We start from the raw sequence: 24735 nt of genomic DNA, 5'->3' as shown, positions 1-24735 counted from the left end.
ATGTGTTGTGTATACTTGTTGTAAAGTTGTTTCAGTAAGGTTTTTTAAATGTTGAATAAATTAGAATAAGTTGTAGTAACAAATGTATTTAAACCCTTACCTAACCGGTATTGCGCATGTCTGAGGAAGGAGGAACTACCTCCGAAACGTCACAGGACACAGAGCGTTCGGCGTCTCAGTGGACGCCAGAATTCCTTAGTGTGGACTTGTATATTAGCATATACATCACCAGTTCCCGGCTAGATATGCATATTGTTGTCTTTGTCATCCAAGTATAAACAAAGAAGATTGTTTGGATTGCACATTTGGTCTGAGTTTTGTTTGAACTTGATAAATCTGCCCCTATGTGTCTGCAGTAAATATAGCCCATCCAGCTTATGAAATTTGAGTATTTTAGAAAATGTATTTTACATTCTCATAGCATCAGGCAAACACTTCTATGTTCCAACATAAAGAAATTAATTTATAGTTGATAACTGATAGCAATTGGGAATTGAAATTTTAAAATGAAAAAATCTTAATGATTTTATATTATTTAATAAATAAGTTGGAAATGCATACTAGAGCGCTCAGACCTTAAATTTACATACTGATTGTAAAACCTTAATTCATTTTTTTTATTGTTCTTAGAGCATTTGTCAGCAAATTTATTGATTTTCCCAAGCCTCTTATTGCTGTTATAAATGGACCTGCAGTCGGTATCTCAGTAACTATTTTAGGCTTGTTTGACATTGTCTACGCCACTGACAGAGTAAGTTTCATAACAGTCACGATGGGCATTTGAAAATTTACATTTATATTTTTGTTATTTTATTTTTTTTTATTTACTTTATCAATTTTATTGTAATGTTTGCTCATAACTGGAAAAACAGTGTTACACAGAAAACCAGAAATTCCATTAGTGAATGTTGAAGGCCATTTTGATCACTATCAATGCTCCCACTTTGAAAAATATTCAAAATGCTTAGAAAAGTCAGAACCTTATTTCGATAATATATATATTTTTTAATCATGCACATTACTCCATCCCCATTAAGAAAGCGCCTTTTGTTCTATCATAACTTTCATTCTGCTCATGACTGCTCAGTCCATCTCTGGCTTCAGTGGTCACATCTGAAAGAATGGTACTTAACCACTAAGGGGTTGGTTCCACACTCGCACACAGATTGAACATGACATCAGCTGGCAGAAAAATTGGCCTCGATGATCCCCAAGCCAGATGAAGACCTTGCAGGTTATTTATCATGTTGCACCAGCGTTTGATGTCCTCCGCCCCTCATTTGCTCCGGATATATCAGGAGGCTATGGCCCTGCCTGGCGTACAATTTCGCTTTACCCTTTCACCATCTTGACACGCTGGGGATCACCTAGAAAAGAAGGTTATAATTAGCAGCATGGAGCTCGGGGACGAGATGTCCGAACCTATTGCGTGACGTCACCTTCATCTCCCACGCTCGCAGCATGGAAGAGGTAGGTGCTAGGCGTTCATAATTAGCAACCCGGACATGTTGTCCCCACGCTCTGTGCTGCTAATTATAACTTTCTTCTCTAGTTGATCCTGGTCTCACGAATAGCGACGGACACTGTCGGGATCAAGGGGAAGGGGAGGGGTGAGAGTATTCATGTATAAGGGACTGCTTTGTTATGCAGAAGAATTCTTTTTTTAAGACACTCTGATATGTGCAGGATAGGAAGGAGGGAATAAATCAGACAGAGAACGTTTTTATACTTTTTAAAAATATATGACAAAGTTTACTATTATAACAGGCACTATTCTTTAAGCAAAATGTAAAAAGGGTTTTGGCTTTTAGACACTGCTGTTATGTTCCTTGTTACAGTTGTAAAAGCTAAATTATTGTAAAGACATATGTCAATAAAAGGATGAAACCTGTTTCATTTTCTAGTAATATTTACTCTTGATCTCATGACCGACCGATGTAAATATATGTCAGTGCTGACACCTGCTGACATACAGCTCATACCTGCTGGCACTGATCGCGACAGTTAACCTGATAAGTGCTGCAGTTGAACACCTTACATCCCATTTCTCTAGAATGCCTATAAACAACAAATAAATAAAATCCTAAACATGTTGGGTATCATCGCATTTTAAAATGTCTTTTCTTTCAAAATATAAAAACAATTATACCCAGCTATAGACCCTATAAAAGAAAATATTGTCCAAATGCCCAAACTGCCACTTTTTACCTTTTTTGCCTCCCATAAATATTTTAATAAAAAGTGATCAAAAGATCTTACAGTACTCTCATCCCACAAACAGTGGCACCATAACCAGCTTCGTATACCAAAGAACAAAAAAAGTTGTAGGTGTCAAAATATAGAGATGCAAGGCTTTTTTTTTTTTTTTCTTTAAAGCTATTACGACATAACCAAACTATAAATCTCTGGGATTGTACTGACCCAAAGAATAAAGGAGATGTGTCATCTAGACCACATAATGAACGCCGTAAAAACAAAGCCCATCAGAATATGGCCCAACTTTTTTTTCTTTTTTTTTCTTTTTTTTTTTTTGGCCATTCGCCACATTAAAAAAAAAAGAAGACAATTTCAGATACCCTGTACATGGCACAGGTAATCGCTGCCATACAATTTGTCTTGTAGATAACAAGCCCTCCTATAGCTTAAAGAGTCTAGATCTAGAGAGTGAGGGTGCTGTTACACGTCGCGTTTACCGCATGCGTTTAAAAACGCATTGCAATAGCTGGAGAGTGATTTGCCTAATTAAACAGCTGCTAACACCTGTGTTTACAAAACGCAACCGTTAACGCATGTGTTAACATCGCGGTTAATGCATGCGGTTGTTAACGCATTGTTAACGCATGCGTTAACATCGCGGTTAACGCATGCGTTTTGTAAACACAAGTGTTAAGAGGTGTTTAATTAGGCAAATCACTCTCCATTTTTAACGCATGCGGTAAACGCGACGTGTGACCGCACCCTGAATCAGAGCTGCTGGGTCTAATTGGACCAAGTACCACTCTGATCAGCATATCCAGTGACAGGTGGTCATTTCCCCTGTAACTGAGATCCTTATAGATGCCCCAGTTACAGGGGAAAACTTGTTAAAGAAAAAGAATAAAGTAACATTAAACAAAAAAAAAACGGAAAATGTCCCCCATAGGTCTTTTATGACCTCGTGGGGTACATATAAAGTAAAAACACACACACAAAAAATATTAACAAATATTAACAAAGATACATTTGCATTTCCCCATATAATAAAAATAAAATCCCCCGCTACACTAAAAAAAACATTGCCATAATCGCCCATTTGCCGAGACTATACATATTATATATCAAAACATCTGAAACAAAATATGGAATTCATTACTAATGTTCATAATGAGTTAATTTGAAAATGGAAAAAAATATGTACTTTAAATTATAAAAAAATATACCGGTATATACTTTTTTTTCCCGCTTTTAACCCCAAATAAAAATAAAAAAAATGTTTAAACTTTTATTACGTTTTAGCTAGCTCTGTGTGTCCTGGAAAAACGCCACAAATATTTTAGGGAAGCACGCAAAAAAAAAAAAAAAAGTTAGGGCCCTTAAAACGTGCTAAATCGAAAATGTGCTAAAAATGCCCAGTCACTAGAGCCTTTTCAGGACACCTCACTAAGGGGTTAAATGGAAAAAATCAAGCTACAGATGGTGGACGGAAAATGGAAATGCAAAAACCTGGTTCTGAAGGGGTTAAAATGTAATAATTTCATGTTTGTTTCATTTGGCAGGCCACTTTTCACACTCCTTTCAGCCAGCTAGGACAAAGCCCAGAGGGATGCTCCTCGTACACATTCCCACGTGTCATGGGCTTAAGTAAGGTGAGTATTTGTGCCATGTATACATTAGGGCACAGGCTGCTCGGATAACAGGTAAAGGTCCTGATTGAATCCTGGTTTTCAGTAAACAAATTAAATGATTCCGCTCACACCATTTTTAACCTCTGAAAAGCTTAATAATTATCATTTACCATATGCAGTAGATTTATATGGTAAAATGCCAGGATTCTGCAGCACATAATTTTAAATGAATTTTCCAGCAGCAAAATATAAAGATTAACCCCTAACGACTGCCATACAGGTATATACATCCAATTATCGTGTGTACGGATGCTTAACAGAAGATCTAAATTTTGCTTACCTGAAAATTTCTTTTCCTCGAAGTCCAAAGGCAGCACTGATGGGTAAGAGTCTGGAGTCCTAATTATGACAGAAGAACACAATAACAATGTTAATTAACAATAAATCAATTAACCGACTGCCCTATAAGTATCCTAGGAGTCAAGGAAGAGGCGTGTTTTATGCAGCAAAAAAATTATTTTATTGGGAGGGAATATAATAGTGCTGCCTTTGGACTTCGAGGAAAAGAAATTTTCAGGTAAGCAAAATTTAGATCTTCCTCTCGTCCTACAGGCAGCACTGATGGGATTTAGGTAGCAAATCAAAGGGGGGGACAAATTTTCGAAGCCACTGTAGATAGCACCGATACGCCAAAGGCTGAGCCAGCTGAGGAGACATCCAGCCTGTAATGTTTAGCAAAAGTATTAGAAGAAGTCCAAGAAGCTGCTTGACAGATCTGATCTATAGAGAGCATTGCATACTCTGCCCAGGAAGTAGCAGTAGATCTTGTAGAATGAGCCCTAATCTGTAAAGGTGAAGGTTGTCCCAAGGCTCTGTAAGCCATAGAAATACTCTGCTTTATCCATCGAGAGAGAGAGGCTGCAGAGGCCTTCATCCCTTTTCTTGGACCTTGAAATTGGAGAAACAGAGATTCACATTTTCTAAAAGATTTTGTCTTCTCTAGATAAGTCAAGACGGATCTTCTAACATCCAGAAGATGCAGAACTTGCTGATGAGCATTAGCAGGAGTTGGACACAAAGCTGGAAGATAATATTCCTGATTTAAATTAGAAACTGAGGCCACTTTAGGAAGAAACGATGGGACTGTTCTTAGTATGATGCAGTCTGGTCTTATCTGTAAGTATGGCTCTTTGCAGGATAAGGCTTGCAGCTCTGAAATTCTTCTAGCAGTGGAAACGGCAACTAAAAAGAAGGTCTTCCACGATAAACATTTGAGAGAAGCTTCCTGTATAGGCTCAAAGGGAGGTTCTGTGAGATGATGTAGGACCAAGGCAAGATCCCACTGTGGACATGGTGGTCTAATAGGAGGTTTGATGTTCCTTAAAGCCTTGAAGAATCTCCGTACTAAATGATTAGATGAGAATCTATTGTTATTTAAAGCATTGATTGCAGCAAACTGAAGCTTCAAGGTAGCAGGTTTTAAACCTTTATCAAGGCCATCCTGTAGAAAAGTAAGAATATCTGAGACTGAAGGTTCAGATACAGAATTATCTGAACACCAGGATGTGAAGACTTTCCAAACTCTACCATAGGACTTAATGGTCGCTGGTCTTCTAGCTGACAACAATGTCTTTATAACTCTGGATGAAAGACCTAGACCTGTTAGGGTCTTCTTCTCAATCTCCAGGCCGTAAGCTGTAGCTTCTGTGGTGATGGATGGAAAAACCCCATCTGTTCCAAGAGATGTGGAACTGCAGGAAGTTTCCAATATTCGCCCTTGGACAACCTCATTACAAGAGGAAACCATACTCTGCGTGGCCAAAATGGTAGGATCAGAATTGCATTCGGTTTCTCTTCTTTGATTTTGTAAAGTATCCTCTGAATGAGCGGTATCGGAGGAAATATGTAAATGAACAGGTTGGTCCAGGGAAGAGACAGGGCATCCACTGCATAGGGTTGGTCTGACCTGTAAAGAGAGCAAAACATTGGCAACTTCGAGTTCTGTTTGGTCGCCATCATGTCCATTTGTGGACAACCGAACCGACTGACAATCTGTTGGAAGATAACACTGTTCAGGGACCATTCCCCTGGTCTTAGTTGAGAGCGGCTTAAAATGTCTGCCCGAGTGTTCAGAGACCCTCGAATGTGGACTGCTGTCAGACTCTGAAGGTTTTCCTCGGCCCAGGAGATAATCTTTTGACACAGTTTGATGAGGGGTGTGCTCCTGGTACCCCCTTGCTTGTTTATGTAATAAACACATGACAGATTGTCGGTCTGTACCTTCACATGCTGTTTTTTCAGATGGGTCTGAAAGAATTTCAGGGCTAAATAAATGGCTTTCAATTCTCTTTGATTTGAGGACAGAGTCCTGTCTGTGGAATTCCATTTGTCCTGAACCCAGAGATTGCCGAGGTGGGCCCCCCAACCTGAGGATGAGGCATCGGTTGTCAGGATCTGGGGTTGAACAAAACGTAAAGATCTGCCGGACGCCAAATTCTTCCTCAACCACCAACCGAGGCTGACTCTGGTCTGAGGAGTTAGTACAATCGGTTTGTCGAATCCTGCTGGAGATTTGTTCCAAACAGCCAGAATGTTGAGTTGTAGCTGTCTGAAATGTGCCTTTGCCCAAGGAACTGCTTCTATTATTGAAGTCATCAGACCCAGGACCCTCATGGCTGTTCTGACCGTTGTGCATCTTGTCTTGATAAGGTAGTGCACGGACTGCTTGATTTTCAAGATTCTCTCCTGAGGAAGATGAATAGTCATACTGCACGAGTCGAGAATATACCCCAGGAACTGAATTCTGGTTGTTGGAATAAGAAGGGATTTTTCCCAATTGATTAGGAAACCCAGTTGTTGTAGAAGATCGATTGTCATCTGAAGATGAAGTTTCAAGAGAGATTGATTCTCTGCTATGATCAGCCAGTCGTCCAAATAGGGCACGATCTGTATCCCCCGAAGTCTCAGTGCAGCCGCCAGAACTATGGTGGTCTTGGTGAAGACGCGAGGGGCTGATGTAATGCCGAATGGCAGACAGGTGAACTGGTAGTGAAGAGTTCTTGAATTGGTCACAATTGCTATTCTCAGATATTTTCTGTGACCTCTCCTGATGGGAATGTGGAGATAAGCATCGGCCAGGTCTATTTTGGCCATGTAGTTGCTTTGCTGTAGAATGGCGGTGGCCGATTTTATGGAGTCCATCTTGAATGCAATTTTGGTCAAGAATTTGTTTAGATAGCGGAGGTCTATAATTAATCTCCACCTGTTGTTTGGCTTTGGTACAGCAAATATGGCGGAGTACACTCCTTTTCCTCTTTCTGACAAAGGGACTTCTTCTAGAGCTCTTTTTTGGATAAATTCGTGCAACAAGGGAAGGATCTGAGATTTTTCGATTTTTGTACTCAAAAATCTTTCTGGCGGAATCTTGTCGAATTCCAAAGCGTAACCGTTTTTTACTGTGGACAGTACCCAAGCATCGGATGTGATGTCTGTCCATAAGTGAGCGAAGTCTGCCACCCTTGCACCTACTGGAGACAGACCTGGCATGGCGTCAGAAGTCAGGCTTCTCGTTTTTTTTACTGTGGAAGACAGTTCTGTCTTTAGACTTCTGAACTCCTCTACGTCGGTTACGAAATGCACGAAAAGGTCTTTCTGGTCTTGCTTTTCTAGGTGGAAAGCTCGGTTTTTTGGAGGTACTGGCTACTTGTGGAAAAGAGTTCCCCTTATCTTCACTAAGATTCTTCAACACCTCCTTCAGGTCTTTCCCAAACAAGGAAGATGGGTGGAAGGGAAGTGAACAGAAGTGATGTTTGGAGGCTACATCCCCTGTCCAGGGTTTTATCCACAGGGCACGACGTGCAGAGTTAGCCGTTAGTATGTTCTTAGATGCAAGTTTTAAAGAGTCAAGAGAAAAATCACACAGAAAATCGCCTGCAAGTTTAACAGAAGACAAATTCTCATAAATTTCTTCTCTAGGGACTCCATCCAAAATGTCCCGACCAATCTGGCTTAGCCATAATCTTAAGGCTCGTGCAACAGGCACAGTAGCAAGAGATGCCTTAGCCATGGCTGCTGAGAGTTGATAGCTTCTGCGGAGCATAGCGTCAGCTTTCCTGTCAAGAGGGTCTCTAAGTAAAGAAGATTCATCTGCAGGAAAAATAGATTTTTTAGATAGTTTAGCCACTGGGATATCAATCTTGGGAGGCAATTCCCATTCTTCAGATTCTTTAGGGTCGATTTTGTATACTGCTCGAAAACGAGACCCCAAATCAAATCTTTTTTCAGGCTTAGACCAACCCTGTTCAAAGAGGACTTTAAGATCAGGATGACTAGGCAATACTTTGGCTTTTTTTCTGGGAAAATAAAAAAGTGCATCTTGGTTAACAGAGTCATTATGAGACTCATCTGTCTCCATTACACTTTTAACCGCCTTGATTAATTTAGAGGTTTTATCTTTGTGAAACAGAAAAAAATCCTCAGATACATCTGGCCCAGAACCTTCCGTCTGGGCTTCTGAGCAGCTACTAGAAGGCAAAGATATAGAAGATGATTGCCTATGATGTTTTCTATGTTTATGATGTCTTTTAGACTTCTTTTTCTTTGAACTCATCTCATCAAATACAGCAGACATTTTTTCCTTCATCCACTGAAAAAATACGTCTCCTCCTGAAGTCTGAGCAGGAGCTGCACAAGGGGCACAAACATCATCAGGGCAATCATCCGGTATAGGCTGCTCACAGCTAATACAGTCTCTATGATGAGACTTTCTCTTCCTTTTACCAAGGCTGGACATCTGTAACACAAACAACAAGTGTTAGGACATGCCAAATGAAGGAACATGGGCACTCATGAAAGGAACAAACCTTAAGCTCAGACTGACTCTGCTGCCTGGCAGGTGCAGAGAGCATACCTGAACAGTACAGCCTTAAAACATTCCCAACAGGAAATGCAATGCACCTGGTCAGAGGCGACACCCGGGCTAACAACCAAATCCTTCTAACATAAGAAAAGGATGCAGGGGACGCGCTGAGCCCTAAGGTTAGCAAGAGCTTTGTTCACAACAATATAGAAACCACCTTACGGTACATTGTAGATGGTGGCTTCAGGAAGGGGGAGATGCGGCAAACAGCAGCTATACCCCAAAGTATTGAGTGCAACACAAATCTGACCTCCACTTCTCTGCTTATTCAAAAGCCGTACCTGAGAATACAGCGGTTCCCGCTTCCAATGGGAGACGCAGTAGGAGGGGAGTTTATCCAGAAACTCCGAAAATACTGGACTTCCGCCACCACGGGGGGAAGGACAGCCTCAGAATGTAGTTTCACCAAGATTGCCACTGGTAAGACATTTGCTTCTACCCTGCTGGACGTGCACCACAGCCCAGGCCTCAGGGGAGCAAGAGGATACTGGCAGTAAACCTAATTAGGACAGAAGAAAAAAACACGCCTCTTCCTTGACTCCTAGGATACTTATAGGGCAGTCGGTTAATTGATTTATTGTTAATTAACATTGTTATTGTGTTCTTCTGTCATAATTAGGACTCCAGACTCTTACCCATCAGTGCTGCCTGTAGGACGAGAGGAACCGGAGATATCCACCCTTAGAGTTGCATTAAAAAAATTATTTTTATGTACAGCTTTTTATTCCTGATTGTAAATTTAAGAATGGATATATTATGGTTCTCTTAAGCATCTGTGCACAATCCATGTATCATATTGCATTTCTACGTGCAAGGGTTCGGAGATGTAGGCGTTTGAAGTGTTCCCCCTCCAGCCTGTCAGCTGAAGGCAGAATATAGAAGAAGCTGCTGGAGGCTTTCACTTTCACTTTGCAGTACATGCATCCTCTGCATCTGTAGCTGAACCTGGGGAAGGGTGATGGAATAATGCTGTACATATTTATAACATATTTTGGTTAACACCTTGCCGACCGAGGATGAACTATATCGTCCTCGCGCGGCAAGGGGTGTATGGAGAGAGCTCACGAGATGAGCTCTCTCCACACACAGCGGGTAACGGCTGTATAATATAGCCAACACCCGCCTGTCATTGCCGCAGTTGGTGCTGGCACCACGACCGCGGCACCTAACTTACAGTTAAATTCTGGCCACCATCTTGGAGGCCCGATCGCCGCCCCCCTTGAACGTCATCGGAGGGCGGCGATCGGTTGCTATGGCAGCCTAGAGTCTCATTGAGACTCGTAGGCTTGCCAGGTGCAATGATTTCTAATAGCCACCAGAGGGCAGGCTATTAAAACTCATTGTAAAATAGCTATATACTGCAATACAGTAGTATTGCAGTATATAGTATTAACAATCGGACCCTGCAGGGTTAAATTACCCTGGAGGATCTAAAATAATGGTAAAAAATTTTTTAAAAAAATAGGAAAAAAAAGTAAAAGTTTAAATCACCCCCCTTTCCCTAGAACTGATATAAATATAAATAAACAGTAAAAATCATGAACACATTAGATATCATCGCGTACAAAAATGTCCGATCTATCAAAATATATTAGCGATTTTTCCCAGCGTTTAACCCCATAACGGAAATTGGCGCCCAAAGTCGAAAATGCCACTTTTTTGCCATTTTGAAAAATATAAATAATTCTATAAAAAGTGATCAAAAGCCCATACAGTCCTAAAAATGAAAGCATTAAAAACGTCATCAAAAGTCGCAAAAAAATGACACCACCCACAGCTCCGTGCACTGAAGTATGAAAAAGTTATTAGTGCCAGAACATGGCAAAATGAAGAATTTTTTTTTTTTTGTACAGAAGGTTTTAATTTTTTTAAATGTATGAAAACATTATAAAACCTGTACAAATTTGGTATCGTACTGAACCAAAGAATAAAATAGACATGTGATTTGGGCCGCTCAGCGAAAGCTGTAAAATCCAAGCCCACAAGAAAACAGCGCAAATGTGTTTTTTTATCATTTTCACTGCATTCTGAATTTTTTCCCGCTTCCTAGTATACGGCATGGAATATTCAATACCATCACTATGAAGTTCAATTTGTTACGCAGAAAACAAGCCCAAACAGAGCTCTTTACATGGAAAAATAAAAAAGTTACAGATTTTTGAAGGTGGGGAGTGAAAAATGAAAATGCAAAAACGAAAAAGGGCCACGTCCCTAAGGGGTTAAAGTTACTACCTTTAGGGGAAAAAAAAACTTTATTGGAAAAATGACAAAAAAGCTTTTTTTTCACATTTGTAGTCAATTATTGGCAAATTTTATCAATTAAAAAATATATAATTAATAAAACCGTCTCATATGTCATGAAAAAAAATAAAGTAAAAATAGATATGATATGTAAAGCTTTTCCAGAGATATTGTCATGCACACAGCAGAACGTACAATAATTGACCTTGACATTCAGGCACCAATGACCATCGGTCATTAAGGGGTTAAAAAGGACCTGTCACCTGAAAAAAAAAAAACCTCTAGTAGCACTTACTAATGTAAGCAGCTCCCTAGCCCTACCCCAGTAATAGCAGTGTTAAGTAGCTAGCTTTATCAGAACATACTGATAAGCTAGGAAACACTGCAGTACAAAGCCCTCCTAACACCGGACCAAGCCCCATGAGGGGGCGGGCATAGGAGTCGTGACTGCATCCTGGTTGGTGGCAGTCACCAACGGCATATGGTGTGGGAGGGGCTCATGAATATGGCGGACCGATGTCCCAATAAAGCTAGCGGTTTTACACTGCTATTACTGGGGCAGGGCTTGGAAGCTGCTTCCTTTAGTAAGTGCTCCTAGAGTGATCATTTCAGGTGACAGGCCGTCTTTAAGCATCAGTTTAACACCTTAGCGCTCTGCGCCATAGCTGTACTGCGCTGAGTCCCGCGATTAGCGCTCAGCGCAGTACAGCTACGGCGCAGAGACGATGCCGGTTCAGCGCTGTATAGCAGCCGAACCGGCATCGCTAGCCGCGGGATTTCAGCGGTAATCTACCGCTGACATCCCCGGCTAACACCCGCGGCATTTAACATGCCTTCTGGGGGTCTTTACCCCACGATCGGCCCCCCCGCACCGTTTTCGGGGGGGCCGATCGCTGTTTTGGCTCCTCTGGGGTCCGATCGGGACCCCAGAGAAGCCTGGAGGGTTTACCTTTAAGATGGCGTCTGTGACGTCATCTTAAAGGCAAAGTGTCAGCCTATGCATCTGCATAGGCTGGCACTGATAATACCCTGCAATACATTAGTATTGCAGAGTATTATGAAGAACAAGCAATCAGATGATTGCTTGTTCATATCCCATGGTGGATCAAGTAAAAAAATGTAAAAAAAAATGTTTTTCAATAAAAAATTACTTTATAAATCACTAAAAATGCCCATAAGCCAGAAAACATATAAAGAGACATATAACGCTCAAAAAAGTCTAAATCATAACACAAACCCCACATATATAGTATCACCGCGTCCGTAACAATCCATAGAATAAAACTAAATAACTATTGAACCCATATGATGAACGCCGTAAAAAAAAAACGTCAAAAACCCGCCAAAAATTATGATTTTTACCTATTATATCCCACTAAAAATGCAATAAAAAGTGATCAACAAAACATATGTACTCCAGAATGATATTGTTGCAAAGAACAACATGTCCCGCAAAAAACAAGCCATCAACCAGCTCTGTAGCCAAAAACGTAACAATGTTATGCCACTTGGAAGACGGCGATGCAAAAATGATAGATTTTTCCCCACATTAGGGTTTTATTTGGCAAATTTAGTAAAACATAAGAAAAAATATTCATGTCTGGTATCCCCGTAATCGTATCGACCCATAGAATAAATATAACAGGATTATTAGGATATACGGTGAACACGGAAAAAAAAAAAAGTAAAAAATCCAGTACAGAATTGATGCTTTTCTACTCATGACCTCAAAAAAAGTTCCAAAATTTTCAACAATAGGTGATACCAACCCCAAAATGGTAACACTGGAAAAAGCATCTCGTCCCGCAAAAAAAATGCCGTCACATGGCCCAAATAACGGAAAAGCGAAAATTTTATAGCCTTCAAAAGGGGGCAACCAGAAAACTAAAATCCTGGCAGCTGCAGGGTGCTCCTTCCCTTCTGCGCCTCGCTGTGCCCCCATAACACAAGTAATGGCCACATGTGGGGGGTCGCTGCACTCAGGAGAAATTGTAGAACAAATTTTATGGTGAGCTTTCTCTTTTTATCTTTTGGAAATGTGTAAATTTTAGGGCTAAATGAACGTATAACCGACAAAATTTGATAAATTTGAAATTTCTAAATTTCACCGCCATTTTGATTCAATTACTATGAAGATCTCAAGGGGTTAACAATCTTTGTAAAAGCTGTTTCTGATAGTTTGAGGGGTGCAGATTTGAAAATGGGTTGGTTATATAGGGGGTTTTGTTGCTAAATATGTAAAATTTGATTTCAAACAGTATTTATCCCCAAAATTGTCAATTCCGAAAATACGGAAAATCGCTATTCGATTTGTAGGCCACGTGACGTCAAAATAAATTATCCAAACATTTCAAAAATTATGAAAATGTAAAGTAGACAAATGGGAAATGTTATTCTGCAAGTTATTTAGGTGGTAAATCTATCTGCCTGAAAACGCGGTGATTTAGAATTTCGAAAATGGCAAATTTTTCTAAAAATTCATAATTTTTTCTTTTTTTTGTAAATAAACGCAAAACTTATCAGCCAAAATTTACCACTAAAATGAAGTACAACATGTGGGGAAAAAACAATCTCAGAATCGCTTTGATAAGTAACAGTGTTCAAAAGTTATTACCACAGGAAGAGACACTGGTCAAATTTCAAAAAAAAGTTGCGAGCCTTAACCTGCAAACAGGCTGCGTCCTTAAGGGGTTAAAGGAGACCGTCCCTATTAAATGAGTTTTACACTAACATCTCTAATTCTTGCCAAGACTAACTTCAAAGAATGTAGAGTGAGAGAGCAGGGGTTTGGTTATAGACTGCCGAGGTGTTTAGATATCTACAATTGAAGCGTATTCGTGTATGTACACGTGTTCATAAATTAGGGGATTCACCACTATATAAAATCAAGGGATGTTAATAAACAAAAAGAAATTTTAATTATTTAAATTGTCCAGATTAAGCATTGATTCCTCCATGATTATGAATGCAGAATGGTCCTAATGCTTTACCTGTTTCCTTCAGCATTTATCACTTTGGCAAATGTTACACTTTTGACATCGGTGTTGAATGTGTCTGTTACAGGCAGTAGAAGTGCTTCTGTTTAACAAATTGCTGACAGCACATGAAGCGTGCAAGCTTGGACTAGTCACTGAAGTTTTTCCTGATGCCACTTTCCAGAAGGAGGTTTGGGGGAGACTCCGCTCGTATGGTGAACTACCCAAGAATGTAAGTGAGAGCTCTCTAGCTGACAAACAAGGGAGAAATACGTGTTCCACTCTGTGGTGCACTCTGTCAGGGGTGCAGGGAGCACCAGATTCATGCAGAACGTTTGCCGGAAATCCTGAATCTGGGGCCCTCTTTACTATACATGGGCAGACTGCACTGTTCTTAGTAAATGTGCCCACATATTTTTCAATATATTGATTCCAATCAACTGACATTAATACTGTAACAAATCTTCCCCTTGCGCTTCTTCATGTTAAAAGTGGTTGTCTGGAGCCACCATAAGGGGGAGCAAGATGTACAATAAGAGCGGCAGAGATAGCCGAGCAGTGTGCTTTGATACTTCCTGCACTCCCATACTATTGAGTGGAGCAGCAGGATGAACACCCATTAGTGAGAATTGGACTCCTGTTCTGCAGATTATTTGTCCCAATCTCAAGCAGTTCCTTCACAGATTAGCTTGTTATCTTATCTTGTAACAACCCCTTTAAGTATTAATAATAATAATTGCATCTATTAAAGGTTTGTTACTGAGATTAGAAAAACCTCCCTTCCTTCAACAACAGGGATTTTTTTAAAGGGATTGAAAATGCTTTATTAAAAAAATGTTGTGACCCAAATGTTCCAGGAAAGCCCATAGCAATAAACAATACTGATTTGTATTTGTAGCCATTTTGCTAATTTTTTAAGTAGGCATATTTTTTGAATTTGGCTGTTGTAAGACTTGATTAAAAAAAACTGAGAAAATGTGAGATGGGGCTAGATGTGCCTGACAGGTTTCATTTAATAAAATAACCTCTCGTATATGTATTTGCTGTATTCTAGTTGACCTCTCTGTTAAGGATTAATGTCATTATAATAATTCTGATAAATAATTAATATGTTGCAATGTACTATTTGTGTCTCTCCCTTTCCTTTAGTCCTTAGTTTTCTCCAAGCAGCTTATTCGAGATACTGAAAAGGAAAAGCTACATGCAGTTAATGTTCAGGAATGTGAGCGCCTCAAGGAACGCTGGTTATCAGATGACTGCATGAATGCCATTATAAGCTTCTTCCAAAAGAAAGCAAAGTTGTGATGAATGTATTAATCGGTGCATTATCATGTAAATAATATAGAATGTTCTTTTTTTTTTTTAAACTAATAAAGGTTAATTCAGACTTGTTTTAAATGTCAAACGTGTTTTATTAGGGGAAATACCTTTATTCATATGACTAGGAATGGATACTACACTACACATGGATGGCAGAACTAGAGAGTATGGGGCTATCATTGTAGAAAATACATGAAATATTAAATATCTCATATACTGGATCTGCTCGGCTCTTAATTGTCAGAGACATGACAATTCCTTATGTGATGCCATGTTCAACATGACAGGTTTATTTAAACAGTAACACAGTTACCACAATACAGTTAAACATCATACTTGGCTCATGCATTTATATACCAACCAATTGTGGAGAAAAATCTCATATTCTAAAAAAAAAGGGGTTCTGCTAACTTAAACGGGTATTCCCATGAAAGAAAAGATTCTTAAATATACTTGGGATAACAAAATAACAATTTCTCTAAATCACTCTTATTAACAAAAATACAGCAGTTCACAAATTCCAACTTGTCTCTATCAGTCCTGGTGTACACAATTTTGGTTCTCCTGGGATCCGGCCATTAATCTTCTGATTCTAGGGTCGGGAAGACACGTTCTTCTGCCTCTTTACCTACAGCCCCAACCCTTGCATTCCAAGATGAGCTCACACACAGAAACTAGTGATGGAAATACAGGGCCGATTCTAGCCTTTTTACGTGCACATGCGTGCGTGCCCCTGGTGATGCTACCTTACACACTAGTAGTCATTAGTCACAGATATTAGTGACCTCTAGTCACCAGACCATCTACTTCATCCGGAAGGGTACTTCTTTACGCTTTCTTCCGGCCTTGGTTTTCCTCCGAATTCACAAAGAAATGTCTTCAACTAAATGCAGCACAACTCACCATGGCGCCCCTAAAAATACCACAGTCACTTACAGTATAATAGATTGTGACTCCAATATATATTATCCTCACATGACTGAACAAACTATTCCCAACATAAAACATCCTTTAGTCACCCAAATTAGAGCATATAGAGCAATTCAATTAGGTGCCCTAATTTTGCCTCCCCCAATAATGAACAGCCCCCCCCCCATATAGACAACCTCTCCTCTCTACCATTCTCTATCCCCCTGTATACACAGCCTTTCCTCTACCCCCCTGTATACACAGCCTACACCCCACCACCACCCATATCCAGTCTCAGCTGTATACATGCCCCACACAATTACCCCCAGTAATGTCTCCCATACAACCCCCTGTAAGTAATGTGCCCCCACAGCCACCCCAGTAAGTAATGTGCTCACACACAGCCCCCCACGTTCTTCTCCTTCCCTGGCCCCTGTCATGTCTCCCCCCTCACCTCACTCAGGCAGCTCTCTCTGTGTGTGCACTGCTTTCCCCGGCAGGTCATGTGACCATTGCATCATCAAAGGTCCTTCAGTCTTCAGCCTCCGGGAGTCTTATACTCCAGGAGGGTGAAGCAACTGCTGGGAAAAGCAGTCACTGTACATGTTCTCATCATGATCTAGCGATCCCCCTACTGCACTCACCATTCAGTGCTCCCACGCAGCTCCCTCATCTTCTCCAGCCAGCAGCCGCTCTGTGAAGGGACACAGGTCGGCACGGCACGTGGTGACGTCATCACGCCAGCCTGTGTCCCGCGATGTGCTGCACCGCTCTGCCTATAAATTACATCGCCGCCTTAAAGGCGGCGATGTAATTTATTTTACAGGTGGCACGGACCTGCCAGCCTTTGGCAAGTCCATGCTACCAGTGGCAGAATGCCGCTCTTAAATTGGGTCCGCTATCTGCCGCCTGAGGCGGGGACTTCATGGCAGAAGCGGCCCTGTGGAAATAACGGCTCCTCTTAGTGAGCCGTTAGTCTCTCATTAGTCTCTGCTCACTAAGAAGAGCCGGCTCTTCTGGCTCCTGAACGGCTCCCTATTAAAAGGACAGTCAATCTCCCCACACTACTCCACTTTTAACATGATTGTATCGGGTTAAATGGGGCATGGTGAGCCGGGTTAGGGGCAGGGTTAAATGAGCCAATGGCTCACTCAGGTGAGCCGGCTCACGTCGTTCACAAACAAGAGACCGCTCGTTCGCGATCGAGCCATCACTAACAGACTTCCTGCTGGCAAGCAACAGCGTGAGTAAGGCTAAATTCACACTGCCGTGAGCCCGCCGCACCGTAGTACGGCGGGCACACGGCAGCGCGGGGAGAGGAGGAGGAGGTGAGCGCAGCTCACCCCCGCCCCTCTCCATAGAAACTAATGGCGCACGGCGCCGTAGTACGGGGAAAGATAGGACATGTCCTATCTTTCCCCGGGCTACGGAGCGGTACGGTGCCGCACGTGTGCTGCACCGTACCGCTCCCGTACAGGGCCGTGAGCCCATAGGAGTGTATGGGGGACGTATATCGGCCGTATATACGTCGGCCGTATATACGTCCCCCATACTGTAGTGTGAATGCACACTAAAGCTGTGAGAGGCAGAGCAGATCTGACAGTGTATGTTGTGGCTGAGATGCAGCACACAGGAGATTTAAACTTTTACTTTTTTTTTCCAATTTTTATATATAAATATATATATTATTTATTGTATTTTTTTTAACCCTGTAGAGTCTGATTGCTAATACTATATACTGCAATATTACTGTATTGCAGTATATAGCAATATTACTGCTGGCTCTCTACTGCTCTCTAACAGCTTGCCATCTGCTGGCTATTAGAGAACATTTGATGCATTAAACTTGCTCCTGGGTAAGAGGCCTGAACGTGATTATTTCAGATCCCTGGAAAAGCGGGTACATTCCAGAATAAAGTTTGTATTTCACACCATCCATGAATTATATACTATATATTTTCATGAACTGTGGAAGGTTCCATTATTGCACTGCTAATACAATTCGCACATATCACACAAATCTAAAGTGACGTTGTTATCTCTCATTAGGTTGCTTTATGGATATATTGAATTTTTTTTATTTGGGTTACAATAATGTAACTGTGTGAAGCTCAATTGAGCTTCATTTGTGGATTGAAACCAAATATTACATGTTTTTTTGTTTTAGTGTTTTTGGGAGTGTAAATTTTGTTAAATGCTGTGGTATATATAAATCTTCACACTTTTGTTATTATTATTTTTACATCCCTATTTGTGTCTGAACCTCCGCTTTGATGTGAATTTTATGTAAAATTGTATGTTTCACAAAATAATTTGTGTTTGTCACAAAGCTGCATGATGGTGGTACAGGTCTTCAACTGTTTAGAAAAACAAATGCAAGCACCAGGTTGTCTGTTTTCAAAAAATATATACATTTTAGTGGTGCCTTTACATGTAATCTGTTCAATTGTTATATTTTGAAGGTTGTAACCATTTTAAAATTTCTAGCCATAAAGCAAGTTTTTGGTTATTTCAGTTTTAGTGATTTTAAGATGATTTACTCTACATGTGTTCATCTGTTACATTTAGGAGATGTGAAGCTAATTATTTCCTTTTTGGGGCACATTTTTGTCAGCAAATTACATTTTATGCAGTTTTTATAAAATGTTAAACTTTGAATCAAAATTGCATGTAGGTGCCCATGTCTATATACTCTTTAAACTGCTATTTCCATAAAGACAAGTTTCTTATATGTACTCAGGATAACAAAATAACACATTCTCTTTGTTATTAACCCCTTAACGCTCTGCGCCGTAGCTCTACGGCGCAGAGGTATAAGGGATGTATGAAGAGGGCTCACGGGCTGAGTCCTCTTCATACAAAGGTGGGGGTTTTTGCAAAATGCATAAAACCCCCACCGCTAATAACCGCGGTCGGTGCTAGCACCGATCGCGGCTATTAACCCCCCTGTTGCCGCCGGCAAAGTCGCCGGCGGCATTTAAAAGACGGCGGCGCGAGGGCGCCGCAATCTTTTTTTCGATCGCCACGCCCCCGAACGTCATCGGGGGGCGGCGATCGGTTGCCATGGTAGCCTCGTGTCTTCTTTTGACACGAGGCTATCTGGCAGCTGCAGATTCGTTACAATGAGCCAGTGGCTCATTGTAATGAATGTGCTGCAAAAATGCCATATATTGCAATACAGAAGTATTACAGTATATGGTAGCAGCGATCTGACCATCTAGGGTTAATGTACCCTAGATGGTCTAAAAGATAGTGAAAAAAAAAAGTTTAAAAAATAAAAAGAATTTATAAAATATTAAAAGTTCAAATCACCCCCCTTTCCCTAGAACGGATATAAAACATAATAAACAGTAAAAATCAAAATCTATCAAAATATAAAAACTGTTACAGGCGGCGGTGACCTCCGAGGCGGCAAATGGCGCCCAAATGTCCGAAATGCGACTTTTACACCTTTTTACATAACATAAAAAATAAAATAAAAAATGATCAAAATGTCGCACAGACCTCAAAATGGTAGCAATGAAAACGTCGCCTCATTTCGCAAAAAATGACCTCTCACACATCTCCGTGCGCAAAAGTATGAAAAAGTTATTAGCATCAGAAGATGGCAAAAAAAAAATTTCCTTTTTTGTACACATTCGTTTAATTTTTGAAAATGTATTAAAACACAATAAAACCTATATAAATTTGGTATCACCGCGATCGCACCGAACCAAAGAATAAAGTAGGCGTGTTATTTGGAGCGAAGAGTGAAAGTCGTAAAAACTGAGCCCACAAGAACATGACGCACGTGCGTTTTTTTTTCAATTTTTCCACATTTGGAATTTTTTTTCAGCTTCGCAGTACACGGCATGTTAAAATAAATAACATTACGGGAAAGTAAAATTTGTTACGCACAAAATAAGCCCTCACACAGGTCTGTACACGGAAAAATGAAAAAGTTATGGATTTTTGAAGTTGGAGAGCGAGAAATGAGCCGAAAAACCCTCCGTCCAGGGGCGCACCTACCATGAGGCGAGTTGAGAAACTCGCCTCAGGCGGCAGCGCCTCCTAGTGGACGGTGGGGGCGGCATCAGGCAGGTCACTCACCAGTCACTCACTACTGTAACCGGCAAGATGGCTCCGTCCCCGGCCACCTGGGACGCCCCTTCTGTCAGCGGCCGCCTCCCGACACGCCTCTCCAGGACCCGGCCCGCCTCTCCAGTTCGCGGCCCACGATTTCAATCCGCGGCCCGCCTCTGCCGGCCGCGACAGGCCCGCCTCTCCCATCCGCGGCCCGCCTCTTTCCCATCCGCGCCCGGCCCACATCTTCAATCCGCCACCCGACTCCCCCTGTCCGCGCCCCCCTATCTCTGCCGCCCGCGGCCCGGCCGCCTCTCCTGTCCGCGGCCCGCCCGTCTCTCCTGTCCGCGGCCCGCCTGCCTCTCCTGCCCGCGGCCCGCCCGCCTCTCCTGTCCGCGGCCCGCCCGCCTCTCCTGTCCGCGGCCCGGCAGCCTCTCCTGTCCGTGGCCCTGCAGCCTCTCCTGTCCGCGGCCCGCCTCACCCGTCATGGTAAGTATGTACCTATTATATCTGAGATGCATATAAATATACATTTGTGTGTATCTATATGCATGTATACATATATATATATATATATATATATATATGTATATATATATATATATATATATATATATACACACACGTGTATTTATATGCATCTCTGTATACATGTATATACTGTGTGTGTGTGTTTGTGTGTATACTGTATGACTGTATATAAGTGTGTGCATACTGTATGTGTGTGGTGAGTGTGTGTATATGAATGCTATATGAGTATATATGCTGTATATATGTGTACATGCTGTATGAGTGTGTGTACGGCACGCTGTATGTATTATATGGTATATGGCAGTACGCTGTATGTATTATATGGTATACGGCGGCACGCTGTATGTATTATATGGTATATGGCGGCACACTGTATGTATTATATGGTATATGGCGGCACGCTGTATGTATTATATGGTATATGGCAGCACACTGTATGTATTATATGGTATATGGGGGCACGCTGTATGTATTATATGGTATATGGCTGCACGCTGTGTGTATTATATGGTATATGGCGGCACGCTGTATGTATTATATGGTATGTGGCGGCAGGTTGTATGTATTATATGGTATATGGCTGCATGCTGTATGTATTATATGGTATATGGCGGCACGCTGTATGTATTATATGGTATAAGGCGGCACACTGAATGTATTATATGGTATATGGCAGCACACTGTATGTATTATATGGTATATGGGGGCACACTGTATGTATTATATGGTATATGGGGCACGCTGTATGTATTATATGGTATATGGGGGCACGCTGTATGTATTATATGGTATATGGCGGCACGCTGTATGTATTATATGGTATATGGCGGCACGCTGTATGTATTATATGATATATGGCGGCACGCTGTATGTATTATATGGTATATGGTGGCACACTGTATGTATTATATGGTATATGGCGGCACGCTGTATGGATTATATGGTATATGGGAGCATGCTGTATGTATTATATGGTATATGGCAGCACGCTGTATGTATTATATGGTATATGGGAGCACACTGTATGTATTATATGGTAATGTCGGCACACTGTATGTATTATATGGTAATGTCGGCACGCTGTATGTATTATATGGTATATGGGAGCACACTGTATGTATTATATGGTAATGTCGGCACGCTGTATGGATTATATGGTATATGGCGGCACGCTGTATGTATTATATGGTATATGGGGGCACGCTGTATGTATTATATGGTATATGGCGGCACGCTGTATGTATTGTATGGTATATGGCGACACACTGTATGTATTATATGGTATATGGCGGCACGCTGTATGTATTATATGGTATATGGAGGCACACTGTATGTATTATATGGTATATGGCGGCACACTGTATGTATTATATGGTATATGGCGGCACACTGTATGTATTATATGGTATATGGGGCACGCTGTATGTATTATATGGTATATGGGGGCACGCTGTATGTATTATATGGTATATGGCGGCACGCTGTATGTATTATATGGTATATGGCGGCACGCTGTATGTATTATATGGTATAAGGCGGCACACTGAATGTATTATATGGTATATGGGGGCACGCTGTATATATTATATGGAGGCACACTGTATGTATTATATGGTATATGGCACCACGCTGTATGTATTATATGGTATATGGCAGCACGCTGTATGTATTATATGATATATGGGGGCACGCTGTATGTATTATATAGTATATGGGGGCACGCTGTATGTATTATATGGTATATGGCGGCACGCTGTATGTATTATATGGTATATGGCGGCACAGTGTATGTATTATATGGTATATGGCGGCACGCTGTATGTATTATATGGTATATGGCGGCACGCTGTATGTATTATATGGTATATGGCGGCACGCTGTATGTATTATATGATAAATGGGGGCACGCTGTATGTATTATATGATAAATGGGGGCACGCTGTATGTATTATATGGTATATGGTGGCACCCTGGATCTATTATATATTACATGGAGGATGCTGGATGTATTTTATAATATATGGTGGCATGATATATTGATTTTATATTATATAGCGGATTGTTGTATGTATTTTGTTCTTTGTGGTAGCTCGCTGTGTTTACTATTACCGTATTTATTATTTATTGTTTATTATTATATAGTACATGGGAATCTCTGTGTATTTTGCATTGCTTCATTTTCGAATTAAACCAATATGATCGGGTCTGTTCCTGACACTCCATGATATATTACATATATGGAGTCGGGGGGGGGGGGGGGGCGTCTTTTTATAGCTCGCCTCAGGCAGCAGAAAGGCTAGGTGCACCCCTGCCTCCGTCCTTAAGGGGTTAACAAAAAATACAGCATTTCACAGACATAAGACCAAGCTGTCTCTATCAGCCATGGTGTACACAATTTCAGTTGCCCATAGACACGACCCTGTAACTTCTGACTTTAGGGTCAGGCTGCCATCTTGGATTTCTGTGTGACAGCCGTGCTTGCTAAGCTTCTGTTTCTTTCTGCTCTGTGGCTGTAACCATGCCCCCTGCAGTGCCTTCACGGAGCTCACACTGACACACACACTGATTCACTTCCTGCCCGCACATCGTGAGCAGAGAGAAACTGCAAGGAGATAAGTGATTTGGGCGAAGGGGAAGGCAGGTACATATTTATGAGAACAGATATGTAGCAGAGCTAAAAGTATAGCAGTGTAAAAGTCTGTCAGCCTCTGTGTAATAGGCATCTTGTGCATCCCTGATCTGGCTCATCTCTATGTGTCAGTGTCTTAGTACAAAGTCAGAAGCCAAATGAAAGTGTATTTACAGCTGTATCCGGATAATTTTACCACATTGTCACCCCACAGAACTAGATGGATCATTATGTGTCTGCTTAGAGAGCCCCCGCCCACACTCTGGGATTCTGCACTAAGCAGCCTAGGGAGTAATAGGAGCTAAAACAGCAATAAAACTGAGTAAAATTGTAAAGTAAGGGGTTAAAATGCTCTTGATTGTGCTAACATCACTAGGGGAATGAGATGTGAGAATTTTATTTCGTGGGAAAACCCCATTAATGGATTTTTGAAAATGGGGCTGCTTTCAGAAAACATGGTTTGTTGGGGTTTAGTATAATTTTTTATGCTGTAATTTTGGTTTTATTTGTACATGTCAAAATTGCTGTGGCCAATAACGCCACAAAATTTCCAGAAGCACTTAGCAGGGAAAGGGTTAAAGGGGTTGGCCACTTTTGGCAAATGAGTTCCATTAGATTAAATAAACCTTGTATATCAGAGATTCATTAGAAGTACCAGAATAGGAAGGGGAAGGGTAGTGCATAGGTAGGGAAAAGGAAAGGAAGAGAAAATAAAATGGGAAAGAAAAGAGAGAAGAAATAATTAAATCTGCAGTATATGAAGAGCATAAACTGGCTGTAAAGGGAATGCCTAGGGAGAACACAGACGTCAGTCACAGATAACGTAATGTTGAGGGCCTCTGTTTTGGATAAGTGTGTAGAACCTTTCCATATGTGCCTGACCTTGTTGAGTAAGGGAGCAGTTGGCCATTGTAACAATTAGACAGCAGATTTTCATTTTTGCAAACACAAATCTGCCATCTGAGTTGGAACAACATTCCATGTGGGTGGGATTTGTGAGCAACAATGGACATGCCTTTATAGGTAGAGGCCAGGTCAGTACTATGGTTCCACTACAAAAAGTATCTGTTATGCATTGTGGGAGATATGCCCAATATGAAAGGGAGTCTCATGGAGGACCTGCGCTTTTTGTATGTGCACCTGTTAAAGTAACACATTCCCCTTCTTAGAGATATTCAAATAGACTCTCTAGGTTGGGATACGGAAAACAATGCCTCTTTGCTACCTTGTAAGGCAGCCCCCTTAACATTAAGCATGACTTTCAAGAACCCTAATGACATGATGTGGGATTAAAGACAGAACAGTATATCTATTTCAGAAAGAACA

The 24735-nt window shown here is 41.2% G+C and overlaps 1 protein-coding gene across 3 annotated transcripts in view; it reads left to right on the top strand.

Annotated features, from left to right (window-relative positions):
- The window catches only part of LOC140132996 (enoyl-CoA delta isomerase 2-like), a 29184-nt gene extending 13849 nt beyond the window's left edge, over positions 1 to 15335 (top strand). For all 3 annotated transcript variants that reach the window (XM_072152509.1, XM_072152508.1, XM_072152510.1), the window contains exons 7-10: positions 631 to 751; positions 3756 to 3845; positions 14047 to 14190; positions 15108 to 15335. In XM_072152509.1, the coding sequence (XP_072008610.1) occupies positions 631 to 751; positions 3756 to 3845; positions 14047 to 14190; positions 15108 to 15263 (511 nt within the window). In that variant the 3' untranslated portion in view covers positions 15264 to 15335. The remainder of the gene's footprint in view (positions 1 to 630; positions 752 to 3755; positions 3846 to 14046; positions 14191 to 15107) is intronic.
- The last annotated feature ends 9400 nt before the right edge of the window (positions 15336 to 24735 follow it).

This window comes from Engystomops pustulosus, chromosome 5, assembly GCF_040894005.1.
Source record: "Engystomops pustulosus chromosome 5, aEngPut4.maternal, whole genome shotgun sequence".
Classification (NCBI taxonomy): Eukaryota; Metazoa; Chordata; class Amphibia; order Anura; family Leptodactylidae; genus Engystomops; species Engystomops pustulosus.
Note: the sequence above shows the minus strand (reverse complement) of the source record. Positions and strands in the feature narration are given on the sequence as shown.